At 43.7% G+C, this 24,148-nt stretch overlaps 1 protein-coding gene across 1 annotated transcript in view; it reads left to right on the plus strand.

The window, feature by feature from the left end:
• The first annotated feature begins 1,474 nt into the window (after positions 1–1,474).
• Positions 1,475–24,148, plus strand: part of efcc1 (EF-hand and coiled-coil domain containing 1) — an 83,322-nt gene continuing 60,648 nt past the window's right edge. The window contains 2 exon segments of the mRNA XM_063068142.1: positions 1,475–1,628; positions 1,630–2,786. Of these exon segments, the coding sequence (XP_062924212.1) occupies positions 1,569–1,628; positions 1,630–2,786 (1,217 nt within the window). The 5' untranslated portion in view covers positions 1,475–1,568.

Consider the following 24,148-nt stretch of genomic DNA (forward strand, 5'->3'; position numbering starts at 1 on the left):
AAGTGAAAGAATAAAACGCTCGAGATATTTGGCAAGTCAGGGAAATTCTGTGGTTTCAGATGGATGACGTTTTAGCAAACCTGAAACATTAACTTAAATCATGCAAACAGATCAATGTGCAAAAGGCAACAAACTGTGCATATACAAAAAGAAAGAAATAATAATAATAATAAATAAACAATAAATATCGAGAACGTGAGATGAAGAGCCCTTGAAAATGAGTCCATAGATTGTGGGAATATTTCAATGATGGGGAAAGTGAAGTTAATCCCTTTGGTTCAAGAGTCTGATGATTGCGGGGTAATAACTGTTCCTGAATCTCTGGTGGTGTGAATACAGAGTCTCCTGAAGACACTGGTGAGAAGCGAGCACGTCCTGTCTGGTGCGTGTCCCTGCTTTCCTATAACAATGTTTCATGTAGATGTGCTCCATGGTGGGGAGGGCTTTACCCATGATGGATGGGGCCCTACCCACTACTTTTTTGTAGTTTTGGCATTTCCATACCAGGCTGTGATGCAGCCAGTCAATGTACATTCCACTACACATCTATCGAAGTTTGTCAGAATTTCAGATATCATGCCGAATCTGCACAAACTCCTAAGAAAGTGGAGGCGCTGTTAATTGCACTTACCTGCTGGGCCCAGTTCAGGTTCTCCGAAATAATAATACTGAGGAATTTAAAGATGCTGACCCTGTCCACCTCTGATCCTCTGATGAGGACTGGCTCATGGACTGCTGGCTTCCTTCTCCTGAAGTCAATAATCAGCTCCTTGGTCTTGCTGACAGTGAGCAAGGGGTTGTTGGCATGGCACCATTCAGCCAAATTTTCAATCGCCCTCCTATAAGATGATTCATCTTCACCTTTGATTCTGTCTAGGACAGTGATGTCATCAGCAACCTTAAAAATGGCATTGGAGCCGTGCTTAGCCACACAGTCATTGGTGTAAAGCCGGCAGAGCAGGGGGCTGAGCACACTTTCACTTGGTTTCTCCTCCAGATGCTGCCTGACATGTAGAGTTCGTTGTTTTTAATTTTTACAAATTGCCAATACCTGCAGTATGTCTAAAATATTTTTATTGCAAAGATTCTGTGAAATTCTGCTACGCTTCGAAAGCCTCTTCTGAGAAGCTGGTAAAAAAAAAGACAAGGGCTTGATCCAGACCTCCCCGAACCCCTCTGATTATATTTGCATTTATTAATAAAACATGCAGTCTGCAGCTGTAGCAGAAGTAATTTTCTGCTTCTACAGAAGCGTCTTGTGAGTACAAGCATAGTTTCAAAAGAAAGGTATCCTCAAACATCTAGGTTTTCAAAAATGGAAAATATCGAGTCTCTCTTAAAGGACATACTTTGAAAAGATCGGTAAAGTTTCCAGTCCGGCGCTCCCTGATTTGCTCCCTCCCCCAGTAGCGTCACGGACGCGTGGACTTTGATTTCGGATGATCACTTCCAACTGCGGCAGAGAACTGCCGAAACTCGCAGCATCAGGCAAGGCGCGCTTAATCTGGGCAAAGTGGCAAACTCGGCCAGGTTTCGATGTCAGTCCTCCGATCCGCTGCTAAAACATTATGCCCGGTGGAAAAGCCGGATCCGCGCCTTTAAAGTGCAATCAGGCCCCGATTCTCAGTGCTGACCCCATTTAAAGGCATTGCTCCCTCCGAAGAGATGGATCGATCAGATACTTGCGATCCTTACAGGTGCCCGGCTCGCCGGACTCAGTGGATAGTCAGCGCCTTGGCTTACCACTACGGACTAGACCGAGGGGTGGAAAACGAGATCATTGTGCTGGCCACGGGGCTGGACCAGTACCTGCAGGAAATCTTCCATCACTTGGATTACGAAGGAGAGGGCAAGATCCCGGGAGAGGATTTCCAAACCCTGTGCGAGATCCTGGGGTTGGATAACCACACGGAAGCCGAAGAGTGCGCGGGGATCCTGGAGCAGGTGCCGAAGGAGCTGAACTTCAGGCAGTTCCACGCCAAGTTGTGCGGTCACTTCAGCACGAAAGCCGGCTGCCAGTACGAGACGGGGCGGCTGCTAGTCGGGAAGGACAGCGAGCACATCGAGACGCAGATCCGCCTAAGGAGCCCTCTGCGACGGAGGAAGAAAGCAACAGGCACGGCGTCCTCGGGATCTCCCAGGAAAGAGAAACGCAACCGAGCATCCTCGCTAGACAGGCAGCGAGGTGGCCCGTCCTGGGAGCGGCACGGTGCTTGCACCAAGGAGTGCTACGAGGACATAGTAGCCCTGGAAGCAGCTGAGGACAAGATCGCAAAGCTGGAGCAGGAGAACGAAAGCCTGAGGGAGCTTGTGGAGGACATGAGAGCCGCCTTGCAGAGCAGCGATGCCCGATCCCTGGCGCTCCAAGTGGGACTGTGGAAGAGTCACGCCAACCACGAGTCGCAGAACTGCTTCCTAGCCTGGACCAGGTCGGCCACTTGCCGGTATCTCCGTGGCCACGGCAGTCCCAAGAACGGACTGCAGAGCGTCTTGAAGGAAATCGAGCTGATCCGCATCTCCAGGGACGGGCAGATCGAGGAGGCGATCAGGTTCAACCGGGAGATGGAGAGGGAGCTGAGCAGATCGCAGGGCGCTCTGCTGAAACTGGAGGAGTGCAACGACTGCCTGAAGAAGGAGCAACAGCAGATGAGGAAGAGGGTGGAAGAAGCGCGCCACGCATTGCTGGGAAGCCTGGAAAAGGTGAAAGAACTGGAAAGTAGAGCTAAACAAGTTCCTCTCTTACAGAGGAACATCGTACAACTGGAATCGGAACTGCAGTACTACAGGTAGGACACTCAGTGCGCTGTCAATTTGCAATTTCTCCTCCGAGGATTGATTGCGTAAAATGTTGTTGGCATAAAATTCACCTGTCTTTTTTTTTAACCCAATCTGCAACATTATTGGACAGACTGTCACTATCAAAGCGTATGGTGCTAAATGTTTCGCTTTCACATGTAGATTAAAATAATTAATGGAATTGACCGGTTGTTTTCTGAGTTGAAAATGGGAAAAATTGAGAAAAAAACAATTGAACCCGCCACACAACTACCCTCAAGCAAATGCACTTCCTACTTTTTAAAGATCCTGTGAATGGTAGGAAAATGTGCTGTGTGCAGTGTAAACTTTTCTTCCATTTACTACCACTATGTCCAACACTGCCACTATCTTGTTCACTACCACCACTCTAACATGCACCAGCTCATAGAGTGATAAAATATTATTTTGGAAACATCTATCTCACATCCTCTGCACCCTTTCTTGCTCATCAAGTAATTCTTATCCCACATTATCCTCTGCCTTTACACTTATCTCTTTAACTCCCTTCAGTTCTTTTGTCTTCTGTAAACTTACCATATATACAAGAGCCACTTATTACTCCCTTGCATCTATTCCTGCTGATTCACTTAAAAACTACCTCTTGGCCTTTATATTAGATGATAACAATTTGGTATTATGTTCTTCCCTTGCAAATCTGCTTTCACTGTCTCTAAACGCTTTCATTATTCCAAAATACTGCCTCATCTCCATTCTTCACTTCTCCTTTGAAGAGTGTTGTTATAGGTCTGTCTGTCTTTCTGCAAATGAAGCACTGGAGTTAACCTTTTGCCATATCCTTACACAGGAACAAACCTCATCAAAGGCACAACTTTCATCCTCAAGTAGGGGTGAATGAAAGGTGTTCTTTCCCTGTGACTCCCTTATAAACTTAGACACAATTGACTACAATATCCTCCTCCAAATTTCCTCCTCTTTTAGACATCTACTTGAGGATGCTCTTTGACCTTTCCAGTGTTATCTATCCAGTAATGGACAGGAAATCTATTGTATTCAACTGTTTCCTCACTAAGGCAAGGCACTACTTTTTACCCATTCCTGTTCCCATCTGAATTTTTAAAGTAAAACTTCAGTAGCAACTAACCTGATCTCTGACTGAAAACCACTGGAAATGTCTCAAATAGCCACTTACTCTATCTTGCCAAGCTGGAACTGATAGGAAAATCATACATGGAATTATCTTCATGTCAACAGGATGCTGTTTCCTTTGCTTTGACTGCACTATTTAATGTCTGATTTCTTCCAGTATGTGAAATGTGGTTGCAAATTAAGTGATGGCAAGTAAAGTGATGAGTATTTGAGAAGTTCCCTGAATTTGTCATGATTTATAAGTGGAAGGCAAGTTTGTAAGAGTAAGTCAAGCTTGGAGGACCAAACTCAGTGTATTATCTTGACACCTGTCGGTTACTTGTAGCACTTGGCACGTCTTCATTATTGCTGCTTCCCTATGGGGAGGTTTATATCCTCTCCTGTGGGCCGACAAACAGCTTCTACCACAATGATACTTCCTCCCACAGGATTGAAGATTGTAAAAATAATAACCCTTTGTACCACTGGATCCTTGCAAGCAACTGTGATGAACGTCCACCACAGTGGACATGCATTCGCTAGGAGGGAGGCACTTACTAGCTTCAGTACATTCATCACTTTCTCTGTGCATGGAATTGCTTTCTGAATGGGGCTGAATGTTCAATGGTGGCAGGAAATCCAGTGGTTTAGTCATCACATCTTGATGACTCTCCATGCATCATTACTGCTCATCAAACCATTTGGACAGAAATAGTTTGCAACATTCCTGTGCAAAACTCCAGCTGTGTTTTCGTGCCCTGTCAGAATTTCCGTTAGGGATTCCTAACTTTTTTACGCCATGGACCAATACTATTAATCAGGGGTCTGTTGAACCCCTGGTCTAGAGTATTAACTGGCCTTTGCAATGAAGAGCATAGCCTTGAGTTAGGATTCAATGGAAAAACAATCAAGTTGTAAATCAGTTTGTTGCTTCCTTTTTTCTTGCTGGGTGGTAAAGTTAAATTTAACTCCTCTCCATCCAGGTCATGCTAACTTGGCACATCTAATCAATTGCTTAACTTACAGCATGCCAAACCACAACAAGACCATTTGAGATTCCTTTAAGCTGAAGATCAAGTGGTTCACTTTGGGGTCCTTCTGGGTTTAGAGTCAACATTGAAGACTCTCAGAGCTTTTTTTTTTATGTTTGTATATCACCAGGCCACCACCTCTGATGAATCTCTTCTGCACATCAGGAATATTAATAATAACAGGGATCATCAGTACCTCTGAAACACGAGAAATCACAATCCAGACAAGTACTGGTGACAGGTGAACTATTAAAGTCTGTAACTTCTATGTATCTAATTATGAGAAATAACCTGGTAACATATTCTTCGAAGATATTATAAAATGGCAACCTACTGCAGTCTAAGTTCACAATTAAGAGAAAAAAAGTCATGAAGAAGATAAAGTGTAGTCATTTTAGCAATGATTAGTTATTCCTTGTTCATGCAATACTTAAACCACAGGTAACTCTTCTAAGTCCAGTGTTGGAAGAATCGGAATCGGAATCAGGTTTGTTGTCACTAACATTTAGGGCAGCATGGTAACCCATTGGTTAGCACAATGCTTTATAATACCAGCAACCCCAGTTCAATCCCCACCATTGTCTGTAAGGGGTTTGTATGTTCTCCCTGTGACTATGTGGGTTTCCTCCCAGATGATCTGGTTTCCACCCACTTTCCACAGATGTAGAGGTTAGTAAGTTCATTGGTCACATGGCAGCAATTAGGAGGTGTGGGCTCGTTGGGCCAGTATGGCCTGTTACCATATCTTTAAATTAAAAAATTAAACACTTGTCATGAATTTGTTGTTTTGTGGCAGCAGAACAGTGCAAGGCATGAAAACTATTAAAAGTTGCAAAATGAAATATTGCAAAAGTATGCCAGTATCACATGCTCATTTTCATCAGCATCAGAACCTGATTGGCATGAATCATTCTATGCTGTATTGTTCTGTATTCTTTGGAGTTTAGAAGAATGAGAAGGGAGGGGGGGTCTTATTGAACCACACAGGATCCCAAGGGATCATGAAAGGGTTGACATCAAGATGTTTTCACTAGTGGAAGACTCAGGAACAAGAGGATATAGTTTGATGATATGGGCTGGTCATTCAAAAACAAAATACGTAGTCATTTTTTGTAGAGAATTTCCAAGGATAGCTATGGAAGATAGCTTATTTAAAGTGAAAACAGATAGATTTTTTGAAAGACTGGAAGGATAAGGGCAATGTAGAATTGCACGTAGAAGCAGTTGAGGCCTGGGGTAGATCAGCAATGATCAAACTGAATGACGACAGGCTTGAAGGACCAGATGACTGCCTGCTGCTTCCATTTTCTTGTCTATGTGCCTGCTTTATATCAACTTTTTTTCACAGAAAATCATGAAAATTTTATTGTATAAAATCCAAAGCAAAATTGATTGTTCTTGGTTTGAATCCAACATGCAGTTCTTTTAACCAAATGAGAAAGAAAAGTAGCAGAGAGGTTGAAGAGCAATTGGGTGACAGAAACAGTGAATTCCCACTTGCAGAAGAAAAAGAATGCCAGTGGGGAATATTTCAAATTTATTGCAGTCAGTCATTACAGAGATCCTAATAACAAGATGCAATATAAAACCAGATGCCAGAAATATAATTACTTAAATAGCACCTGAACTAGTTTAGAATGATGAGTTATGTGAAGGATAATTACTACAGAAAGTAATAGGAAATAAATATCTTTATGAACTCTGAGAATTATAATTATCACTGGTATCCAAGGCTATAAGTTTATAATTATTCCTTTCCATAATTATTTTGTTTTGTTTGTATCTTCTGTTTTCTGTGGGAAGATATGGGAAACTTAGTCACATTTAGCTTGCTTTGCATGCATCCAATACGCCCATGGTTTTGTGGCAAGAGATTCTTTAAACTGAGATTATTATTAATGTTAATTTACTGGTAGTTAACATAATTGGAAAGGGGATTTTGTATGTTTAATTGCACGAGTCTCCATTTATAAGTTTTTTAAACTGACGTGTTATTGGAAATCTTTTCACCAATGACACTGAGTGAAAAAGTTTTAGACCCAGCAGTTCCATTTGTTTGTTAATGATTTTGCGTTTTATTGCATTTACTACTCGTTCACACTTCATAAAAGCTGACACTCTTCAGTCTTGTGTTTTTAGCAATATTCTGAGGGTTTTCTTAATTTCCTTATTGTCAGGCCTGCACATGCAGGCTCCTCCCAGTCTCCACGCAGCTAATAGGAGTCACCTGCTACTGGTTTCTAACACATCATCTGCAGCCTGTTTAAACTCAGCTCTCATCCCATCCTTGTTTGCTCATCAGACCAGCCAGCCTCAACCAGATGCTCCAGCCGTCGGTTACCTTGTTGTGCTTATTATCCATTCTCTCTTGTTTTGTGCCAACTTGTTGCTTGATATTTTGCCGTTAATTACTAAGGTGATCGCTCACTGCTAAATTGTCTCTGCAGCTTTGCGTTTGGCTCAAGCCTGCTCTACATTTCCTGATAGATGGGTGAACCATAGATTGACCCAACAGAGTTTGCTTGCCCAAAGGAAGTTGCCTGCCTTACCCAATCCAGAAGCAGCAGGAACCCATTGACCATCTCCTCACAACACTCAACCAACCTTCTGTCTCAGCAACCCCGGGCCAGACAGCCTCCTCCCTCACAGCCTCAGATTCTGGTGTCTGAATGTTTCACTGGATCCCCAACCCACTGCTGCAACTTCCTGTCCCGGTGCATCTTGCACTTTGATCTGCAGCCATCCCTGTGTTCTATGGACCAAGCCAAGACTGCTTTTGTCATCTTTCTCTTGACTGGGCGAGCTCTGACATGGGCCTCTACTAACTGGGACAGGTAAAAGCACCATCTGCAATAAATGAGGAATTCATTGCTGAGATGCTCCAGGTTTTCAACTCTTCAGGAAGCGGAAGGGAGATGGCGGATCGGCCACTTACCTGCGTCAAGGCTTATGCTTGGTGTCGGATTACACCGCGGAATTCAGGGCCCTCAGGCAGAGCGTGACTGGAATGTGAAAGCACTGCTAGCCCGTTACCTTCACAGCCTCTCAGACTGTTTGAAAGATTGAGCAGTCTGTACGTGAGATGCCCACCAACCTCGAAAGTATCATCACTCTGGCCCTCCATGTTGACAAGGGCCTCGTGGAACAACCCTCCAGGTCATCAGCCAGTAACCCAGTTCCATTCCCAGAAATATTTCAGGCTGGGGGACCCTCGTCAGCAACATCCCTAGAACCCATGCAAGTTAGGGAGAGCTCTTTTAACCACCAACCCCCACCACACCCCGAGCGTGAGCATTGGTGGAGAAACAACTTGTGCATTTATTGCAGACCAGCCGATCACCCACCCATCAAATGCCCACTGCATCTGGGAAGATGGCACCACCAGATAGAGCCAAGGGGTCTTCTATCTGCCCGTCCTTTCATTCCAGTACTATAGCCTGACTAATCCTCCCTCTCTGCCCTCCACAACCCAATGGCTCTACATGCAGAGGATGCTCTGGTGGATTCCAGCACTGCAGGCAACTGTCTGAACTGGATGCTATGTCTGCAGCTTGGTCACTCTACCAAGCCTATCTTGCACCCCTTCTGCATCACAGCCGTTGACGGATGTCCCTTGGAGTTTGGGATGGTCAGAGTGCATACACATCCTGTACACGTGAGCATTGGAGAGCACCGCGAGCCCATTCAGTTTCCTCCCGATCGACTCACTCAACACTCCTCTCATCTCGGGTTACCCCTGGCTCTCCACTCACGACCCTCACTTGGCCTGGTCATCCAGTTTACTGCTAAGCTGGGGACCCACCTGCTGGACTATCTGCCTGCAACTTCAGGTGACTTCACCCCATAACTTCAAACTCCCGTGGGAATGCCACACTTTCACCATCACCTTCAGTAACAGTGAAGCCAGCACACTGCCACCTCAACTGCACGATCAACCTCCTCCAGGCCACAATCTGCACCCCCCCCTCCAGGCCGTCTGTTCTTCCTCTCCCCTCCTGAGACCTAAGCCATGAATGACCACATCGCTGAAGTGCTACAGCATGGCTTCATTCGACCATCCCAGTCCCCACCCTGCTTAGGATTCTCTTTTGTCAGAAAGAAAGATGGAGGTCTTTCTCTCTGCGCTGTTTATTGTGGACTCAACAAAATCACCATTGAGAACCACTGCCCTCTCCCCTTGGTAGACAGTATATTCAAAACATTCTGTGGGGCTTAGATTTTCACCAAACTGGATCTACAAAGTGCTTACAACCTGATCTGCATCTGCCAGGAGATGAGTAGAGGATGGCATTCATAACACCCACTGGCCACCATGCCTTTTGGACTTGCCAACAGCTCAAGCCTTCATTCACGAGATTCTCTGAGATAAGCTGCACGGGTAAATGTTTGCCTGCCTCAATGACATCCTCATCTTTTCCAAGACCCCCAAGACCATGTCTGTCACGTCCATTCAGACCTTCAACGACTCCTCGAAAACCAACTTTTCTGAAAGTTAGAAGAATGCCAGTTCCACACCCCAGTTATTTCCTTCCTGGGATACATCCTTTCACACCAGTGCATGACCATGGACCCTGAGAAAGCGTGTGCCATCATTGAATGGCCCCGACTACACCCCCTCAAACAGCTACAGTGTTTCTTGGGCTTCTCCAACTTCTACCAGTGTTTCATCAGGAGCTACTGCCAAGCCACCCCTCCTCTCACCTCCATCACCAAATCAGCTACCTCACGGATAACCCGGTCTATTGACGCAGGCTATGCTTTCCAGGAGCTCGGGACACTTCCCCTACTCTGCCATCCAAACCCCTCTGGGCTTTTTGTGATGGAGGTGGATGCATCTGATGTGAGTGCCAGACTATCCTCTCCCAGTGAGGACAGGACGGGATGATGCACCCTTGTGCCTTCCCACGCAAGTTCATCTCTACACGGCACGATTATGGAGTAGGAGTCAGGAAGCCACTCACCATTAAATGGGCCTTGACAGAACGGAGACATTGGCTGATGAGGAACACTGTGCCCTTCCTGATTTCCTGGACACGACCCACCCAGCCAACACACTTTTTGTTCCTCTTCCCTCCGGGAGAAGGCTCAGGAACTTGAAAACTCGTACGGCCAGATTTGGGAACAGCTTCTTTCCAACTGTGATAAGACTGCTGAACGGATCCTGACCCGGATCTAGGCCGTACCCTCCAAATATCCGGACCTGCCTCTCTGGGTTTTTTTGCACTACCTTACTTTCCATTTTTCTATTTTCAATTATTGATTTATAATTTAAATTTTTAATATTTACTATCGATTTGTAATCCAGGGAGCGGGAAGCGCAGAATCAACTACTGCTGTGATGATTGTATGTTCTAGTATCAATTGTTTGGCGACAATAAAGTATGAAGTATAATAAAGTAAAGTATAATATCACCAAAGCCAGTGGACCTGCCAGCTTAACCCACATGAAGCTTGTTGGGCCCTCTTCTTTGAGTAATTCAGCTTCACTGTATCCCACCAACCCTGCTTCAAAAACGCTGAGGTGGATACCCTACCACGACAGTTTGACCCAGCTGAAATGGAAATAGACCCTCAGCCCATCATCGTCACCACATTCACCCGGGATCCTGAGAACCAGGATTCACAAGGCACTACAGCGCAAGCCCATTCCACTTGACACACCAGACATGCACGTGCCAGTGGCCACATGCTCTGAGGCACACCAGTGGGCCTACTCCTCACCTCCCTCCGGCCATCCAGGCACCTGAAGGACCCTGGGTTTTCTGCAACGCCAGTTCAGGTGGCCCACCGTGTTCACAGATGTAAGGCAGTTCGCTGCTGCCTGCTCTCAATGTGCCCAATCCTGTTCCTCCATTCAGCAGCTCTCTGGGCTCCTGCAGTTCCTACTAGTCCCTTGATGCTGTGGTCCCACATCTCTATGGATTTCATCATGGGTTTGCTGCCTTCTGATTGGGCTATGGTAATCATGACAGTGGTGGGCTGGTTCTCCAAGCTGGCCCTCCCCAAACTTCTGCCAGCGGCTGAGATGGCGAGCCTGGTTCGCCAACATAGTTCGCCTCCACGCTTTCCCTCAGGACAGTTCATCTCCCACTTCTGGCAAGCTTCTGATCCCTCCTCTGCGCTTCCTCTGGCTATCATCCGCAGACCAACGGTCATTCAGAAAGGGTCAATCAGCAAGTCGAGAAGTTTCTGCAATGCTTCGCTGCCTCTAACCCTTCCACATGAAAGAAATATCTGATCTGGGCTGGGCTTTCCCACAATCTACACAACACCCTCTGCCACAGGGTATATCACCCTTTGAAGTGCATCATTGGTACCCCATTGTTCCCCGCAGAGGAGCCATGGTGGAGGTTCCGTCTGCCAGGGCCCTGGTTTGCCGTTGCTGGAATACTTTGAAAGGGGCACAGAGGGCCATCCTAGCTGTTAACTGTGCCTACTGCCATTGGCGCCCAGCTGCATCACTCCGGCCTGGGAAATGTGCCTGGCTGTCCACCCGAGACCTGCTCCTGCGAGCTCTCACCCCAGTTCTTTGGTCCCTCCGAGATTACCCATCACACCGATCCAGACACTTGCCATTTCCAGCTGCCACCGTACCTCAAGATCACATCTACCTTCCACGCATCCTGCCTCAGGCCTGTTGTCTATAGACCTGCGCCTCTAGAACCCAAGATGGTGGAAGGTGGTCTAGTATATACGGTTCACCGGTTGATGGATTCATGTCTTCGTGGACAGGATTGATTAACTGGGAAGGGTACAGCCTGGAGGAGAGATCTTGGATGCTGTTCAGTTACATCCTTGATCCATCGCTCATTGAAGAGTTCCATTAAACCCATCCAGATTGTCCTAGGCCATCGGGGGCAGCCATAGGCGTGGGGGTGGTGTCCTGTCAGGCCTGAACATGCAGGCTCCTCCCAGTCTACACCCATCTAATGGGATTCACCTGCCACTTGTTTCTAACGCATCACCTGCAGCCTATTTAAACCAAGCCCTCATCCACAGTCTTTGTCCCCTTATCAAACCAGCCAACCTCAGCCAGACTCTCCTAGACTTCAGTTACCCCATTGCCTTGTCGTGTTAAGTATCCGTTTTCTCTTGTTTGGCGGCCCCTCAAGGCTTGTTATTTTTGCAGTTTATTTTTAAAGTGATTGCTCGCCGCTAAATCGTCTCCACTGCTCTGCTTCTGGGTCAAACGTCCTCTATATTTCCTGACACTTGTGCTTGAATGACATGTAGACAAACAATTTTGTTTTCTTGAGTTAGAAAAGAATCCTGTTATTTGGCAATAAATGAGGAACATGGCATTTTAAGAAGAAAGGTCTGCTGGGCATTCTTTCATTTGACTGACAGGTTGAAGGAAATCAATCATGCTACCTGTTTCTCTTAATGCTATAAATATTGCTTATAAATGATCAAATAAAGATCTCAACAGTTGTATTTTTAATATTATTGAGGTAAATAGTATAAATCCAGTAAGCCAATGGAGTGTATCACCCCCTTTAAGTCTAAACTGGAAAAAAATCTAAGGTTGCAGACATTGCTTCTATGTTGCCCTTTTTAATCTATAAAATTGCCAATTAAATTTCAAAATTATGCTCTTTACGGTGAGAGTCACAGGGTGTATTATATGAGAGTCTGGCTGGGAAGATTGTGAATGGGCAGATCATGACATCAATTTGTGTGCACTACTGAATTGATGGAAACGCTGCCATTTTGGAGTTGGTGTTGCAGTTTTTATATTTGCTTACCTCTCAGTGGCTGAACAAACAATCACCCTGTCTACCTGTGTCACTCTTTTAAGGAACTGTAGTATGCACCTGCAGTTCTAGGTCTGTCTGGTTTTACAACTCTCTGGGCTTTAACACTTACCGTGTAAGTCCTGCCCTAGTTCATCTTAGCAAAATGTAACATCTCAATGTGAACAAATTAAAATTCCATATTTATTCCTCAGCCCACTGATGCATATGATCAAGATCCCATTATGCTCTTTGACGTCATTCAAATCATTGTATATGTGATAGACAACAGGAGACTGAACATTGATCCCTGTGGCACACCATTGCCCACAGGGCTCTGATCTGAAACACATGCTTCATAGTCACCCTCTGACTCCTGCCACCAAGACAGAAGGCCATGGCAGAAAGGAAGAGGGGGGAGGAGCACTAGAGGGAGGTAATGGGTGAGCAGGGAGATAAGATGAGAGAGGGGAAAGGGTTTGGGAAATGGTGAAGGACATTACCGGAAGTTTGAGAAATCAAAGGTCATACCATCAGGTTGGAGGCGGCACAAATGGAATAGAAGGTGTGTTCCTCCAACCTAAGTGTGGCCTCAGGCGGGAGGAGAAGATGGTGGCGCGACGCAGCGCACGCAGCTCTCCAGTGAAATCATATCGTATTTGTAAGTAGGATGCCGTGCACAATTCTGATTTGATAGAGACAGACGTGAGAAGCACAGAGGAACATCTGGAGAAACTTCTGAAATGCCCGGTTCGCTGCCGCTGCTACTGTGCGATTGAGAATCTCCGGAGGGAAGGCCCCAAAATCCCCGGCTTTGCCTGCTGCTGGTGACCGAGGCTGGGGTCGAAGCGTTCGGCAGAGATGGTGCTCGGTACTCGGTGTCGGAGGGCTGGTCGGAGGCTCGAAGTTTTCGGACGACGCAGAGTTGGACTGTGGTCGGGCATGGCAGGGAGAGTTCTCTTCCTTCTCCTGTCTATGTGAGATGTGGGACTTTCAAGAGACTTTGAACTTTTTTACTGTGCCCATGGCCTGTTCTTCATCAAGTTATGGTATTGCTGCACTGTTGTAACTATATGTTATAACTATGTGTTTTTTGTTAGTTTTTAGGTCCTGGTCTGTCCTGTGTTTCTGTGATATCACACCAGAGGAATATTGTATCATTTCTTAATGCATGCATTACTAAATGACAATAAAAGAGGACTGCATGTCCTCATAATCTAATCTAATCTAATAATAGTAGAATGGGAAGTGGAATTAAAATGGTGGCCACTGGGAGATCCCACTTGTTCTGGCATTTCATCTATCACCTTGTGTTTATCTCTCCCCTGCCCCCTCCTTTTAAATCTACTCTTCAGCTTTTTTTTCTCTAAGCTGGCCGAAGGGTTTCAGCCCAAAACGTCGACTGTACTTTTTTCCATAGATGCTGCCTGGCCTGCAGAGTTCCTCCAACATTTTATGTGTGTTGCTTGGATTTCCAGCATCTGCAGATTTTGTTTTGTTTGCAATTTGGTATCCAATTGACTAGCTCACCCTGGATCCCATGCGATCTCACCTTCTGGATCAGACTTTGTCAAAGGCCTTGCTAAAGTCCTCAGAGACAACATCTGTGACTCTGCCCTTGTCTGTGCTCTGTGTCACCTTTTTTAAATTTAAAAAGACATAATTAAATTTGTGAAGCAGGATTTTCCACACACAAAAGAGGGCAACTGGAATGGAATTATCACCACCATTATTTGCAGTGATCATTACTGCTCCTGGGTTAGCAGGATAATTACTGGTTAACTTGATTCTACAAGGGCCTGGTAAGTAGCAGACCAATCTGGAGTGGAGCTGGATATAATTGCAAATCTCCCAGTTTACCATCCAACGTTGGATAAGGAGGTCACAGATAATCCCTCTACAAAGAGAACTGCGAACATTTCATTATTCCTTACCTCAGAGCAAGAGGTGGAATGAAGCACACGCCTTCTCTGTAGGATAGCCGCTGTCTCCATCTGCAGTAAGTCCCTGATTGTAGGACAGTGCTTTGGGGGTGGTTCACGTCAATTCTCAGATATACCGCAACCAGAATGGATTCCACTCCTCAGCGCTCAGCTCGTTTGTTACCACGAACATCCACTAGTGCACATCAAAGCTGTTATCTTGGCAGCAGCTATGATAACTTCATTATCTGGCCATCTGCCTCGCCATCTGTACTCAAGCCATCAATATAAACCAAAAGACAGCCATTGCATAACAAAGACTATTCAGTGACATTTTCAGAAATGGTGCCAGTACTTGGAAATATACCCACAAGGACAATGTGATACAAAGAATACCAAGCTGCTAATTAAATTGGTATGTGGAATCAATACCTACATCACAGGACCACTCTGCAGTGGCTCTGCCATGTTCCGTGAAACCTGGAGCGAAGGTCAAGAAAGAACTGAGGACAGTTTTTCGTCAGGTCAGGAACTTGGCTGAATGACTGAGAACAAAGTATAATCTACTAATCTTCAAAGTATTGACCAAAAGATATTTCGCAAGGATCATTGTTGGGATTGAAATATTTACCATATCTAAAAACAAATAGATGATTCATCTAAATCGTCCAATGACACATGAATAGGCTGCGGGGTAAATAATTTGAATTGTAGTAATGCCACAGAGGAGGACCAGGTTCATGCAGCTGCTCTCTTGATGATGGGAAGGTCTTTTTGATATTCTGAGATTTATGTTGATTCATGGACTGTACTTTATATTGGTCTCCTTCAGCTTTTCGGTGTTTTCTTTCTTGTGGGCAATATGTTAGTTTTTGTGAGAGGGAGGAGTTGGGGACTTGGGGTCTGATGTTCTCTTGGTGTTTTTCTGTGTGGGTGATCTGTTAGTTTTTTTTGGGCGTGAGAGAGAGGATTGAGGGTTTTGATGCTATTGTCGCTGTTTATTTTTCTGCGGGTGAGGGGGTTGGGGATTTAAGACCATAAGACATGGGAGCAGAATTAGGCCATTTGGTCCATCGAGTCTGCTCTGCCATTCAATCATGGCTGATCCTCTTTTTCTCTTCCTCCATTTCCTGGCCTTTTCCCCCTAGCCTTTGATGCCATGTCCAATCAAGAACCTATCAATCTCTGCCTTAAATACACCCAATGACCTGGCCTCCACAGCTGCATGTGGCAACAGATTCCACAAGCTCACCACCCTCTGGCCAAAGCTGGTCACATTTTTCTACAAGGGAGGAGGTGGAGTTTTGTTTCTTTTTTTATGCCAGGGGGGGCGGTGTTGTTGATGTCTTTTCGTTCAACAACTCCCATGGTTTTTTCCGTATTTCATGGCTATCTGGAGAAGATGAATATTAGAGTTGTACTGTACATGCAAGTTGGCAATAATTTGAACCTTAGATCCTTAACTGACTGTGTTAATTTATTCCTAAAGTGACAATTACATTTTCTTCCTAATTAAGTACCATTATTACATAGATTGCAGGAGTTTGGGTCATGATGAAATATGCTAACCTACCATAGGATGGGCCACCCCTGTAATGTGAATCTTGGGTGCTGAGGCTCAGCCTGAATGGGTCCACTCCTCAGTATTACTACGAATGAAGATCTTAATGAAGTTAAAGTATCATTTGACCTTCATATTCTTCACATTAATGATGGCAGTGCTAGTGTCAGTCGAAAAGAGTGTCACACTGTCTTGCAAAACCAACAAAGGCTATTAGTGAGTCCGTGTGTTTGTCTGATTTCTCTGCCTTCACTGAGTAACTGACTGCTAGCTTTGAAATATGGGTGTAAAGCTTCGAGTAGTGTTAAGTGTGTGAAATTGTGGTGCATTGAGTCCTTCTTATTGAAAAATGGTATTAGATGAGCGGGTGGAAATGTCCTGTAATTAGCAGTATGTAAGGCTAACATTGATTTTTGGGAGAAGGGAAATGAAGATGTACCAATGACCAGAATACTTGTATAGATTATGAAGCTTCTTTCTGCATTGAATTCAGCAACTGTGGACTTTACTCCTCATGATCACTTTCACTGCAAACTCCTCACACTAGAGCTTGACCATCTGCCTATGTTGCCTCCTATCCAAAGGTTATCCCTCCTCTACTTTACCTCATCCCCAGTGGTTTAAATGCTGCACAAAGAGAAATGGGGAGTGTCAGTTACCACTGTCTGGAAAAAGGGTCTGATCTGTTATCTGATGTCACAAACCATCTCTTTAGGAGGTACAAGCTTTAGGAGGTATCGCTTGCTCGCTCTAGTTAATTCCAGTCCCTCCCAAAATTAGAGCAGATCAATATGGACTCGGACCAGTGACAGTGCAGTTAGCAGTGGCTGGTCACACTACTCATGACAAATTCTGTGTGCAATCTCAAGCAGACCAGGACTACTCACATATTTCAGGGTTCCTATCTGCTTTCCAGTACCAATCAGTTTCAGCCCCTTTCCCTTTTAATGCAGAACTTCAAACGAAGACTTAACCATAATTTGCCATTCTAGAATTAAGGAAATATGTCTATTTCAAATCTGCTTGCAGATCTCTAACTTTTAATTAGTGTTCCTGTGCAATTTGTCTTCTCCTGCAAACGACAAGGTCAAATTTAATTGCCTAAAGTCTTGGCTGCAGAATTAACATTTTTAAAAAGTTGATGATCTCAAAATCTTAAAAGAAATCAGCTAATTAAAAACACATTGACGAACACATTGGCATGTGGACTTTTATGAAACAATACAGCTGAGGAGAAAAATTAACTTTTATTATTCAGCAGGTTCAATGTTCATGGTGTGCAAAAATCTCAGTGCGTTAGGTTGCCAGGACTGCATGTAAAATATCAGAGTTTCAAACCGAATTCAACTGATTTTCATAATTTGGATTTTTCCACCACAACAGTATCATGTATCTTGCAAAATTGTGCCACACAAGAGTTTGCCAGAACACCATCCGAATTTCTTAATCCAAGGCTAAGAAATGCTAATGTTCAGTGTTGGTAAGAAAATAATTAATCCCAGTATTAGAGCAGGAATGTTTTAAGGGCAGAAAAATAGTGTGACATAACATTAAGTTTATTCGACTCCAGCTTTAGCTTAACAAAGTTTATAATATAGCTGTTCACTAGTAAGTGTGGTGCTCAGAATATTCTTATTGCAGTGAGAAAGGTAGCTGGTTTTAAAGAAGGCAAGACAGTGGCTCTATTTCATTCGGAATTTGAAGAGATTTGGTTTGTCACCTAAAACACTCGAAAACTTGTATAGATGTACTGCAGAGAGCATTCTGATAAGCAGCAACACTGTCTGGTATGGGGGGACGGAGGGTGGGGGGGGGGGCTACTGCACAGGATCCAAAGAAGCTACAGAAAGTTGTAAAATTAGCTCCATCATGGTACTAGTCTCCATAGTGTCCAAGACATCTTTAAGAAGCGGTGCCTCAGAAGGGTGGCTTCCATTATTAAGGACCCCCATCACCCAGGACATGCCCTCTTCTCATTGTTTCCATCAGGAACATAAGAACATAAGAAATAGGAGCAGGAATAGGCCATCCGGCCCATCAAGCCTACCCTGCCATTCAATAAGATCATGGCTGATCTGTCCATAAACTCAGCTCCATCTACCTGCCTTTTCCCCATAACCCTTAATTCCCTTACTATGTAAAAATCTATCTAACTGTATCTTCAATATATTTAGTGAAGAAGCCTCAACTACTTCCCTGGGCAGAGAATTCCACAGATTCACCATTCTCTGGGAAAATCAGTTTCTCCTCATCTCCGTCCTAAATCTTCTCCCCTGAATCTTGAGGCAATGTCCCCTAGGAAGGAGGTACAGAAGCCTGAAGATCCATACTCAATATTTCAGGAACAGCTTCTTCCCCTCTGCCATCTGATTCCTGAGTAGACATTGAACCCATGAACACTACCTCACTTTTTTAACATTATTTCTGTTTTGCACTATTTTTAATCTAATTATTTAATATATGTATATGTACTTATTTTTGTCCTTCTATATTATGTATTGCATTGAACTGCTGCTGCTGAGTTGACAAATGTTTTGACACACCCCGGTGATAATAAACCTGATTCTGATCAAGCTTGAAGTAATTGAGAAAAATATAAACTAAAGCTAGAGAAAATCGGGTTGGAAATCGCAGAGCAGGCCCCTTTGAGAGCACCCTGTACTTATTACATCATCCCTTGGCTGCGGTAGTCTTTCAAGCTTTGGACAGATGGGTTTGATCATTTGAAGTTCTTTTTCATAGTTGGTGCATTTTTTTCCCCTCAGTGCTGCTCCAGCACACACTCCACATAACCTTATGCATCATCCACTGTTCCCTAATTAGTGCTTGGGCAGTCTGAGAATACCCTACAAACAAGTCTGCAATGGTTTCACTCCTTTTAATTAAGTGAGAATTTTGATGTTACTTCATAAAGCACAAATGGCAGGAAGATCATCCAAGAATGAGATCAATATCTACATGTGGGTGTGCATGTTTGTGGGGAAAAAAATTGCGACACCTGTTTTCATGGCATTTCATAGATTCATAAAAGAGAATTTCTACCTATTTTAACTGCAGAACAGACACAAATAAGGCAGAGAAATGAATGTGGCTAGCTATTCAAGAAGGGAGAAAAATAAACATAAAGAGAGGACCAAGACATTCCTGGATTTAAAAGAACAGAGGACACATGAATGTGATGAAGTTACGGGTATTGCAGTGCTAGGAATTTGAGGAAAACTTTGGCTTCCATTTTCAAGAGCATATTGACCACCTAACCACGGGTTCAACCAGAAATCCCAACACTTTATTTCCCCAAAAATCCGTGTTCATAAAATTTACAGTCATATAATAGAAGATGTTCATTTTTCATATTTGCTTTTCCTAGCAAATTTGCCTACAAGATTTACTTTATGTGAGCGCAATGCAAATTTATCTGAGTAACTGGTTGACATCAGAAAAGAGCCACCAGAATATGCCAATGGAATACTTACAGCCGTCTTTAACAAAAACAATCTAAAAATCCCTACCTGCTCACCTTCCCTCTATGGGAGTGACAAGGTATCGTTCTGACTTTGCTGACCTCCAGAAATGCAGACATACCAATTGTGTTGTAAGACATCCTCTCCTTATTTCTAAAGGCCCTGTTGAGCCAGAGTACTGACTAGAACCCCATTGCCCTTTTAGAGATGCAGGGAGACTTCAGAAATTTCAGCTCAGAGAGAGGGAACTTGAAAGAATCACTGCGGGAACAAGCAGAGTTACAGAGAGTGAATGAGACAGCTGGTCTGCACACTTACCTGTGAGCTGAAAAAGTGCATACAAAACACTGGCTGTATTTTGTTAATCATGCTCAACATAATAAATATTTCTACTTGATTCATTCAAATTTTACATTTATACAAAAGCATCAAGTTATACCTGAATGCAAGAAACTATAACAACTAGAAAATACGATCAGAAACAAAAACTAGAAATTAGAATCAGTATCGGATTTATTAACTCTGACATACGTTGTGAAATTTGTTGCTTTAAGATTAAGACAGTGCAAAACATTTTTTGAAAAAGAAACGTAAGTTACACAATAAGTAAATACTGCAAAAATTGAATAATGGAATAGTGCTCATGGGTTCATAGAGGTTCAGGAATCTGATGGCAGAGGGGACGAAGCTGCTGCTCAAACATTGAGGTACTCCTGTACCTCCTCCCTAATCGTAATGAGAAGAGGGCACGTCATGGACGGTGAAGGACTTAATGATGGATGCTGCCTTCTTGAGACACTGCTTTTCGAAGGTCTCCTTGATGGTGGGCAGGCCATCACCGTGATGGAGCGGGCTGAGTCTACACAGTGGAGTTATAATATCAAAACGCGGCTGTTAAAATGAGGTTTTGGTGCATGTGATGCTGTGAGGAAAGTCATCTTCCGTGGCAGTCTGTAACATCACCCACTTGGGTTTTATTGTCAAGATTTTAGACCTGAAAGTCATTGTCTCTACATTTGCATAAACTCCATATTGCATAGCTACTACTGTCTGTTTTAAAGCAGCTGGCGGAGAAACACAACATATTGATCCAAACCCTGAGTGGGGGCTTGCCACAATTATATTTTTCAGGGGTCACTAAAATAAACTCTTGTTGTTTGTGGTAAAACAGGATTTGTTGTGGCCCTCTCATACAAACCCTTCTTTCCAGGCCCTCCCCATCTCCAGTTTCTTCTGCATTTGTTGCACTCAGCTCCTAGCCTCCCATTGCCATCTCTATCCTTCCCTTCCTCACATGGTTCCATCTGCCAGTCAACTGCTCCTTAACTGGATCCACAATTCTCTTGTTATTTCTAGCCCGAGCTTGTCATTTCTTTAAGATGGGTATCTCCCTTCATACCCCTTCAGTCCAGATTGATCCAAAACGTCGACTGTCTATTTCCCTCTATAGAAGCCGAGTTCCTCCAGCTCATGTTTTTTTTTAACCTTCTGAGCCATCCTAACCTTGTAGCACATGGCATACAAAAGAGTGATTGAAGCAGTCTGCAACATCGTGTTAAATCAGGCATCCACATGTCATTAATATTAATAAATGAAAATCATATGGACTCCATAATGGTGAATTGTGGCAGATAGAATCCAAGAGTAAAGGAAGAATGCCCCTGTTATTTTAACACAAGGTCCCCACCACTGTCTGTAAGGGACTTGTACGTTCTCCCTGTGGCCGCGTCACTTTCTTCCGGGTGCTGTTGTTTCCTCTCACATTCCAAAGAAGTATGGGTTGTCAGATTAATTGTTCCCGTGGGTGTAATTGGGCAGCACAGTCTTCTTGGGCTGGAAGGACCTGTTACTGTGCTGTATCCGTCAATTAACTAAAATTAAACACAAGAGATTCTGCTGGTGCTGGAAACCCGGGGTAACGCACACACACAAAATGCAGGAGGAACTCAGCAGTCAGGCAGCATCTATGGAATTGAATAAATAGGGGATGTTTCAGGCCAGGTCCCTCTTGGCAAAGGGTTTCAGCCTGAAACATCGACTCTTTGTTCCTTTTCATAGATGCAGCCTGTCCGATGGAGCTCTTGCAGCATTTTGTGTGCGGTGCCCTGTTAGTTTAATAGTAGGAAAACTGGGTTTACAGCCTATATGCTAAAATTAATACTTTTAAGCCTATGGAACCAAAGGAATTGGGCGAGAACAGGTGACACTTCATCATTTCTTGCCTCCTAAAGAATTATTTGACTTGTAACCACAAAGAAGCAAACTTCTTTACAGAAATATGAAACAAGGATCATCAAGTAAATGAAACTAGACACAGCAATGCACTTTTCAGGTCAACTTTCACATCCCGGTATTTGGTTCTCAGTCAGATTCTTTGATTCTGGTCTAATCTTTTGGGTCTGCCAAAGTAAACAATCTTATTATAATACAGGTTTCTTGGTGGTCGCTTTGCAGCCCAGACTCTCGCAAAGCTTTATGAAAAGCCTCTGTCTCTTTGCGCACTAATCCAAATGTTTGTAGCTTCAGAATTAACGAACTGTTTCTTAAAAGTATATAAAAAAAAACTTAATGCTCTCTTTATGTTGAGAATTTGTACTGCCCTGGGATTGGCTGCAACGAGGACATGGTGAACAATTCACTCTAGGCATCCTAACACATATGAAAAACCAATCATATTAGTCTCTTATGCATAAGGCTGGAACCAGGCTGTCTGTTCGGTGTTCCCCGAAGTAATTTGTTGGACAAGATTCAATAAACTAAGTTGCCTGGAATGAATCAAACTGCACCGTAGGGTCAGTGTGTCAGTCCTGTGTTTCCAATAAAGAACTGGAAGGGTTTATGGATTAGTAGGTTATAGGCCCTAAACCAATATACATCCCCTTCAAACAAACTTTTAAGAATGAGAATTTGCTAATGATACTCTTATATAAGAGCAGCATCTGCCTATCTGTATTTCCCATGTACATAAGGAGCTACTGTTTTTACAGTTCTTGTTCAATCATCAAGATCCCTTTTTATAGGATTCCTACTGCTATAGCTGGTAATTGAATTTTCAGCTGGTTACTACAACAACCTGGAACAATGATATCTCCATGGCAGGCACTAAAATGGTCTCAAGGAGGTTTCCTCATCAGTATGGAGCTCTCCTAACTTAATAACCTCACAGTGAAATGGAAAATCTTGCCCGATGCAAGCAAAACTTCAAGTCTGGGATTTGAACTTACGACCATTTTGCTTTGGAAAACAGCTTATTTCTTCTCATGCTAGCTAGCAATTTTTAAAGCGCGACAGTATGTCCAACTTGTTCCACCATCCTAGTTTTAAAACCTATTCTTTGCATTGGCTGCATCACCATCTGGTGTGTGGGGCCGGGTTGGGGGTGGTGGGGCTACTGCGCAGGATCGAAATAAACTGCAGAAAGTTGTAAACTTGACCAGCTCCATCATGGACACAAGCCTCTATAGTATCCAGGACATCTTCAAGAAGTGGTACCTCGGCAAGGCAGCACCCATCATTAAGGATCCCCACCACCCAGGACATGCCCTCTTCTTGTTACCATCAGGAAGGGGGTTCAGAAGCCTGAGCTATTCACTCATCAATTCTTCCCCTCTGTCACCAGATTTCTGAATGGACATTGAACCCATGAACACAACCTCACTACTTTTTATTTTTGCACTAAGTTAAGTTAACTATTTTATATGCATACACTTACTGTAATTCACAGTTTTTTAAAATCTGTTATCGTGTATTGCAAAGTATTGCTGCTGCAAAGTTAACAAGTGTCACAACTTATGCCGGTGATACTAAACCTGATTCTGATTTTGATTCTACTTCTTTCTCTCCTACTCCATAAACAAATTCCCTGTGAGTTTCCTGAGTTGTTTTCGACGCTGCTTTGCAGCAAAATATTAGAAAGGTTCTGATAAAACAAAACGTGTTACCTTGCCTATCAAAGACCTCAGGGTTTATGATTTATGGTTGCATTATCAGGGAGAGATATGTATCTATAAAATCACCCACACAGCTCTAAAAGAAGATGCCCAGTGCTATTAAAAATCTAGCCAGCACAGGACAATCTTGTCTTCATTTCTGGATGTCTTCGCACCAGGGATATCTTCCTGCTAATTTTTGGTAGTATTTTCATGCTCCCCTGCACTTCTCCTGCCATGAAATTCCCCCAAATGATGCCAACTGTGGTGAAACATATCAAATATTTTGCAGTGAATTGGTCTGAAAGAAAAACATTTACTCACAGTTCTGCCAAGTTTTACTAGCCAGGTTTCCCTGAAAGTGTGTTCTTTAAAGGTCTGGTACTCCTACTTCATTCTTTATCTTCAATGAGCTCTGCAATCTCCTATAAATTTCACTGGTCACCTCTCATGAGCATATCAACAGTGTTGTTCGTTCCAGTCAAGGTCACAGAGATTCTTAGTGTCCAGGCAATAGTAGAAAATATAGTGATTTTAAAATTGAAGTTATAATTGTTGATCAGTTTATTAGTATTGCCATCAGTATACCAGCTGGTTGTTTGGTTTGC

Source organism: Mobula hypostoma, chromosome 15, assembly GCF_963921235.1.
Source record: "Mobula hypostoma chromosome 15, sMobHyp1.1, whole genome shotgun sequence".
NCBI lineage: Eukaryota > Metazoa > Chordata > Chondrichthyes > Myliobatiformes > Myliobatidae > Mobula > Mobula hypostoma.